General features: G+C 37.5%; 1 protein-coding gene across 2 annotated transcripts; it reads right to left on the bottom strand.

Moving 5' to 3' along the window:
- Nucleotides 1–450: 450 nt before the first annotated feature.
- On the bottom strand, nucleotides 451–6,449 carry LOC104804884 (sulfate transporter 1.3-like). Of its 2 annotated transcripts, none has more exons than XM_010529249.1 (14): nucleotides 6,138–6,449; nucleotides 3,943–4,289; nucleotides 3,504–3,552; nucleotides 3,196–3,403; nucleotides 2,933–3,107; nucleotides 2,772–2,837; nucleotides 2,548–2,661; nucleotides 2,336–2,452; nucleotides 2,112–2,238; nucleotides 1,712–1,998; nucleotides 1,435–1,625; nucleotides 1,179–1,264; nucleotides 1,007–1,083; nucleotides 451–894 (listed from the first exon to the last, which is right to left on the bottom strand). In XM_010529249.1, exons 2-14 carry the CDS (start codon nucleotides 4,282–4,284, stop codon nucleotides 751–753), a joined length of 1,983 nt encoding a protein of 660 aa, XP_010527551.1. In that variant the 5' UTR covers nucleotides 4,285–4,289; nucleotides 6,138–6,449; the 3' UTR covers nucleotides 451–750. The 2 variants fall into 2 exon arrangements, with proteins under 2 accessions (XP_010527551.1, XP_010527550.1); XM_010529248.2 differs by lacking the exon at nucleotides 6,138–6,449 and adding an exon at nucleotides 4,475–4,672.
- Between the last annotated feature and the right edge of the window lie 1,407 nt (nucleotides 6,450–7,856).

Below are 7,856 nucleotides of genomic sequence, written 5' to 3'. Positions count from 1 at the left end.
AGAGAGAGAGAGAGAGAGAGAGAGAGATATGAATGGTCAAGCTGCCCAAACTGGCTGATTGGTCCCAACCCAAATATCTAAGCGTAATTGATTATGGGCCCTATCTTCCACTATCGGGCTTCACCATCTGGCCCACTTACACTACATATTCATAATACGTATAAGGCCCAAACAATTATCAATGGTGCCCGGCCCAACGACTACCTAATACGACAAGCCTTGAAAAATGAGATATGGATAATGTCATGTCAATATGGACACAGGATGACGATGAATCTTCACCACGTTTTGATGAATCTGACCGTTTTTCAGCCCCCCTTCATTTGCATTTCATGACGCACCCATCCACCCACTCCTCGCTTTATTTATAATTTAAGTCAACGTTAGGTTTCTCCAATGATTTTTTTTAATATATAATTAATAAATATAAAAACTGATGGTGACAACTGATAAGCTCATTTAAACCATTCGTATTAACACGCGGGGCAAGACAACACAGAAACCGAAGCCAGAGAGACATTTACAAACACGAGAGGGTAAATTCGTAAATTCAGCTTGTTTCCCTATGGTGGGACTCACAGAGGTCAACTACATTTGACCCCTATACCATAAGAAGAAAAAGCAAAGTCACTCGCTCTCTCGTAACTGCACAACTCAGAGAGCTTTCTTTCAGCAACTTATTTTCTTCTCATCTTCTTCTTCTTCTTCTCCATCGTTATCGTCAACATCTTCATCTTTTTTTTTACAGATTCAAACATCTTCCAAGAGCTTGGGAGAACACGAAGCCACTGCGTCGGCGACTGTTAAGAAGATCTTGTCGTGTCCGATCATGTCGGCCAAATGCGACAGGTGAAGCTTGTCTATCACCGCGGGTCCAGGATTCGCCAGAATCAACTGTTTATACAACACAGATTCATTTAACTTCTCCTTCAAGGTAAACCCGTTTCCTCCAAATCCACTATCACATGCTTGTACTTTGAGTGTGTGTGTGTATATATATGTATACCTGAACATCTCTTTTCTGGAGAGCTTTGTATAAGTCTTCCAGGGCATGAATACCGCTCGTATCGATGTCAGTAACAGCTGAAAGTAGGTAAAAATAGTTGGTGGGAGTCGTAGAAATTCGTGTCTGCATACGCGCATATATACGTATTTAGGGAGAGAGAGTGAGTGTTTACGTGACATCTCAACGATCAGAAACTGGATTCTGGGTAGATTTGCAGCTTTCACCTTCTCTTCTTCATCTGTCAACCACCTCAGCATCCTGCAGGAAAATCCCCACAACAGAACATTAGTTTCCTGCAAACCAAGTAACCCGCGGACTCAACCCCGTCTTGTGGATATTCTTACAACACAATAAAACTGACACGACAAGCTCGGTAATATGTGAACTGGATAGTTAGTTTGATGGATTAGGGTTTCCTCGTCTTTTACCTTTCTCTGACATAGTTGGAGTTGGAGAAGTAAATCGCGGAATCGACTCGGATGATGAGTGCACCAGGAACCATACTCGCTTCAGGATACTGTTGAATGTTCCGGTAGACTGTCGTCCTCGGTATCTTTCCTAGAACCGCGGTTCTAGGCCTCGTAACTTGCAACAGTATCTTGGCGAATGAGATGCAAACCTATTCGCCAAAACATTCAGATGTTAATTATGTATGTTATGTATGTCTGTATGTATATGTATCTATGTGTATGTTATTGTACGAACCGCGATAAGGAGACCAATCTCAACAGAGGCGAAGATGACGCCGAAGAAAGCTCCCATACAAGCGATGAAATCGAATTTATCGATCTTCCAGATAAGAACAGCCGCATTGACATCGATCAATGGAATAACCGCGTTTATAATGATCGCTGCAAGAATCGCGTTTGGAGTGTACTTGAAGAGAGGAGTTATGAAAAGCAACGTCAAGAGCACAACAATGGACATGACTATGTTTGATACTGCAGTGTGGCATCCCGCCATGAAGTTCACTGCTGATCTTGAGAATGAACCTGAAAGCCGAAACAGAAGAAACGCCGGAAAAAAAATTCTCAGATCGGATCAAATAACGATTTCGGATTGTTTTGTCAAATCTCTGATCTTTTTCTTGGATGATGAGTCTTACCAGTCGCTATGTAGCAAGAGAACATTGAACCGACAACATTCATAGCACCTAAAGCCACCATTTCTTTGTTACCATCAATTTGGTAATCCTTCATGGCTGCAAATGTTCTTCCAATCGCAACCGCTTCCTGAAGCAAACGCAAACGTGGAGATTTGGACGTTAGGTTTTAGATGGAAGGAAAATGTGTGGAATCCGAATCATGATGGAACATTGAACATAGTTACCGTTAAGGCGATCATGCCAGCGACTACACCTATACGGACACCCTTGAGAAGAAAATCGCCCGTGAAGTAGATTTGATTTGCGGATACAGGATTTATGCCTTTGTCGAGGTGTTTCACCTTCATTCGTAAAAAAAAAAAAACCGAAACGTTGATCAATACAACGTTGAATTACTTGCGCTGCAAGCATAAAAAGCAGATAGCTTTGTGCTTACGATTGCAACTCCTTTTTTATCGGCTCGGGTTATGAACACGAAGAAGGTGGATATGATGACAGATAACAATGGAGCAACCGCTGGAATCCAGAAATATTTCTTGTTCTTCTTCCCCTGTCGTATATGTCATCCAAGAGATCGATCGGTCATAACAAATTCAATCCAAGAACTATCAGATCACGAATAAAAGTATATGGATGATGTATATAAGTTATATATCGTACGATGAATTTGGCTGTGAGAAGGAAGGCCAAGAAGCTTGCGCCGATGAGAATGGTCTGCCAGTTCCACTGCAAGAAAATCATAACAACTGGTGAGGAGGATGGATTTCAACATCAAAGAAAGATGCTACAAAGTGAAACAAAACGGTATGATCGGTTCATACTCCGTGATGAGCTACGCTAAAGACCGAGTCCAAGACATGGATTATGTCGGTTTTCTTGGTGAAGTTCTTTATTCCGAGGAACCCTTTGAGCTGCTGAAGGGCAATGGTGACGGCTGCGCCTCCCATGAATCCAACAATCGCCGCATGGGACAGGAAATCGATCAAGAATCCCAATCTGATACCCGAGGAAAAGACGTTTACAGTCTGATATTTAGAAAGATTTCGATCCTTATATATGTTAAGTTAAATACCCAAGTATTTACCTGAGGAATCCGAGGGCTGCTTCAGTGATACCCGCGAAGAATGTGGCCGTGAAGGCGAGGCGGACATACTCAGTAGGGTTCTTTTTCGGATCAACTTCATTCTGAAGCAAAGTTCCTAAGAGAAGAGACACAACAGCAACTGGTCCGATTGCTATATCCCTTGAACTACCCATACATGCATACACCAACGGTGGAATGAAACTCGAATCTGTATTCATTTGCAAAACATTCATACAGATCAACAGTCAATACGCATATCGCATAATAATGTTTATAGCATCATAGTAGGAGATCGATGGAGTACTTACATAATCCGTATTTAGGATCAAGATTCGCGAGTTTCGCATACCCAATGTCCTGATAGCATGACAAGACATACATAATCAGTCTCACGATTTCGAACGTGAAGGATACATACACTTGAAGAGGTATGATTTGGATATGTCTATTTGAAATATAGACAACAGTTGACATGTCTCCCCCTTGACATTCCAAAAGGTTAATTGAACAAAGAATTCCGAAGAAATACATACGGACATATATATCAGATTTCTAGACGAGAACATTTGGGTCATGGAAAAGTGCATTCAATTCTTGTAATCGAGTTTTTGACCCTCGACAAAGTTGAAGAAAAGATATGCGATTCCAACCGCGAGGTTAATCAAACGGGTATGTTTCGAATTCTTAGTTTACTACAGAACGTGTAGAAGAGGTTGGTTACTTGGGGGACAAGAAAAGATCGGTCACCTGAGGAATGCAGAGACTAGCGATGGTTAAACCGGCGATTAAATCTCCACGAAACTTGGTGAGATTGTAGTTTCTTCCCCATTCGAAAACCGGGAACACTGCCTGCACACCGAGCATGAACTTCTTCGATCTCGGCTGATCCTTGAAATGCCGTAGAGGATCGTCGTGGAAGAAGGTCTCTCTGATATGGTGCATGAACTCGTTGAACAGGTTTTGCTTCGGAGGCACACCCACTCTATGGATGTACGGCCCGTGGCTCTCCCGCCGTGACGATGAAAGACTTCGGATATCTCCAGCGGTCGGCTCGCCATCTCCGTCGACAGGGTGAGCTCTCGCCGCCATGACTTCTGCTTATAAATTTTATCACAACCCACAAATTTATTTTCAGTTTAGAGGACGTGAGAGTTAATAAATGCACGAAAAAAAAAATAGAGAATTAGAAACGACGGAAAGCGGTAGCATTAATAGAAAAGAGACGAAGATATATTAAATGTTGGTCCAAAATGTGTGAATAAAGGAACGATGATCTAACCCACGAGAAGATGATGGAGAAAGCCCTTTAAGAATGGTTGTAAGAGTACAGAGATCTGTTTGGGGGTAACAATTAACGAAGAAGTGTATTTATAAGCAAGTTTACTACATTAAAGAAGAAGTGAAAGTCAAACCTCCAAATAGGTGGATTGTATTCTATATTTTGCAATTATAGTATATATATATATATATACTTCGTAAATGAATCTGGAATGCAATAGAGGCAAATACATTTTAATAGAAAGTGTAAGCAAAGTTTGATTAGGTCAGTGGCATTGTTGTCTTTATTAAATTGGAAATAATCTTGAAGTCAATGGCTATTTTGAATATAAACAATTTCTCAGAGTTGATGGCTGCAACTCATTTTTTTTTCTTGCAAGAGGGAGACCATCATTATTGACAAAGAGAGGCCCTTGGGGATGATTGCTAGCCTATATTACTACAGGAGTTGGACATTGTAAATCATTTTTTTCGGATCGTATCTACAAAATAGATTATAAATTATGTCACAATCATTACTGAAATTGGAAAACAAATTCACCATAGGTGTGAAAACGGACCAAAGTTCAAAAGTAACAAAACACTTTACAGAATCTTTTTCTTAAGCCTCCTTCTTCTTCGTTAAAAAATTAAATAAAAAAATGGTTTTGTAAAAAAATTAATTTTACACTTTACAAAATGTCCAAACAAAATATCGGTTATAATAATGGTAAAGACTGACAGAGGTGATGTTCTCTTTAGATTTTGTTTTTACAAATTATATGGTTTCTTTAACCATTTTATTAAAATTTGCTTTAGATGATATTATATTTCATCTAATCTTAGAAATTTTCAAGTACACCTAGTCGCGAGGATCGAAATAACGTTTGATGTCCATTAGACTAATGTAACTATGAAAATAAATAACATATGCTAAATGCGTTATAAAAAAATATAAAGGACATAAGATCACGTCCTTGAGTTCATATACCACACATTCTATTTTAAAAACTATTTCTTCTTTCTATAAACTCAACACCAATCGATTAGCACTTAGATAACAAAAATCTGCTTTTGCCAATAAAATTTCTAAACTTAGAAACTAAAAAACCATTTTCAACTAATGTTTAGTTTATAAACACTGTTTTGCGAATGGTGGGTGAAGGTTTAATCTCAATTTTAGAACGTTCACGTAAAATAAAATAGAAAAATTTTAAACGATACTAACTTTTTTTTTTATATAGTGTAAAACCCAAACGGTCACCCTTCTTATACGCTAGTTGGATAAACCTCACCCACGTGGATGAACCCACAATACACATAGAACAAGTAAATCAACCGTAACTGATAGACGATAGGTGAATTGGTAAAGAGTTAGAAGCCTCGATCTCTCGATATATTGATGATGTTTTTTCCCCCAGACGACACTAACTTAGTAAGATGTATGACTTTTTTCTTCATTGAAAACACTTTTACCAATTTATTTCTAAAATTTTCTTCAGTTTAGAATACCCTTTTTCATAATAATATGAACTCGTCAATTAGAATTAAAAAACAAATAGTAGCGTACACATGACACGTGTTACCTCGCGGAGAAGATAGAAAACATAAATAATCAAATAATCGGTAGGAGATGCAAATTTTCATCAAAACCATTGATAGTGGAAGGTGAAATCATCACGTACCTGGAAACAACACTCTTTTGATTTCCACTTTTCGCCTTTCTCCTCCAAGATTTTCACGTGTTCATGAATTATCTAATATATTATTTTATATATTATTTTTTCCTGTGGAAAAAGTGTCTGAAAAGGTCGAAGAAATATATATATATATATAAAATAATCAATGAAAAGAAAGATTTAAGAGGAAAAGTGCCCGAGAATAGATGCAACCTATTTTGATCGCCAGATTGTGCACTTTCTTTTTCTGTCATCTGTTTACTAAAACCACGAAACTCACCGAAACTGTTTTCATGTCCATATTCAATGAACCCTAATCTCTCTCTCTCTCTCTCTCTCTCCGTCTCTCTGTCTCTCTATCTTCTATCTAACTGTGAGAAAAAAAATAAATCCACAAGAGAAAAAAAGATATGAGTTTTATTAAAAATAATATAATTGATGTATAAAACATAAAAAAATAAATAATCTAATTGGAGGAGAACGGTATCAAGATTAAAAATAAAATAGCTGGTTGATTCTAATGAAGAGGCTTTGAAAAATTCAAACAAGAATCCATATGTTGAGATGATTTAAAAAAATATATAAATATTTAATTAGGGGAGAGAGACTGAAGCGGGTTAGATAAAGAATTACGAAAAAACCACGGGTTCTGCAATGTGGTGGGAAAAGTCAAAAGCTAAGAGCGATCTAGCTGGGGTTGACTTTTCCAATGCCCATACGCTCGTCTATTTTGAATCTGGACGGATTTAGCGAGATGTTCGTCCTGGTCATTGACCGCGTGTCTTCACGCGCGATTGCCACTTGGAGCGCTGGCGTCTCGTGATTGGCTTGTTCGAGTTGGCTACATGGACAACCGCATAAATTTAAAATTATTATTATTTTTTATTCATAAATTTAATACGAATTATTATGTTATTTTACATTTTAAAAAACTTATTCTGTTCCTTTCATACGCATCAACTGTGCGCACGATCGAGGAAACAAGTTATTGTCAGTATAATTTATATACATGATTTTGCGAATACAATAATACATTAATTAATAACTATATCCTATTGAATGATGATTTTATTAGAGTTATCTAAATATAGATAAAAACGAAAATTTTATATGAATAATTTTTTAACAAGATATAAATTTTTTATTAGTCTAATAATTAAGTACGATTTAACCTGGATTATAAGGCGAATCGTGAAAAACAGTAGAGACATATTTGTCTGGTTCTAAAATAGAAGGTGGACAGAAACATGAATCACAAAATCATGTATTTTATTATATTTTGATAATTTATATTAGTACCCGAAGATAATTAGTAATTTGCGCATTCTCTTATAAGAAACCAAACCTTTCAAATTCTTCGGCAGACATATTGCATATACGCAAAGCTCCACTAATATTTTAATGACCGTCCAAACAAAACAAAGTCAATTCGTATAATAATTCAGATGGTTTAGACTAGGGGTGGGCGTTTCGGTTCGGTTCTTCGGAACCGGACCGAACCGAACCGTTAAAACGGTATTTTTCCCGACCCGAAACTGCTGTTATTTTCCGAACGGTACCATTTTTAGATAACCGAATTTTCTCGGAACCGAACCGAACCGAACTTTAAAAATCCCGAAAAACCGAATATTTTTAAAAAAAATCTATCATTTTTTTAATAAAATCCGGAACCGAACCAAACCGATACCGAAACCGAACCGAACCGAATACAATAAAAAACCCGAT

This window comes from Tarenaya hassleriana, unplaced genomic scaffold (genome assembly GCF_000463585.1).
Source record: "Tarenaya hassleriana unplaced genomic scaffold, ASM46358v1 Cleome995, whole genome shotgun sequence".
NCBI classification, from domain to species: domain Eukaryota; kingdom Viridiplantae; phylum Streptophyta; class Magnoliopsida; order Brassicales; family Cleomaceae; genus Tarenaya; species Tarenaya hassleriana.
The sequence above is the reverse complement of the archived record's forward strand: the minus strand, read 5'-3'. Positions and strand labels throughout refer to the sequence as shown.

Excerpts from the sequence above, each read along its gene's own strand:
- LOC104804884 (XM_010529249.1), bottom strand. The coding sequence starts at position 4,284 with ATGGCGGCGAGAGCTCACCCTGTCGACGGAGATGGCGAGCCGACCGCT. Across the intron at positions 2,662-2,771 it reads TTCTCACAGCCAAATTCATC|GGGAAGAAGAACAAGAAATA; the intron begins GTACGATATATA and ends CATATACGACAG. Across the intron at positions 1,265-1,434 it reads TCCAACTATGTCAGAGAAAG|GATGCTGAGGTGGTTGACAG; the intron begins GTAAAAGACGAG and ends ATTTTCCTGCAG.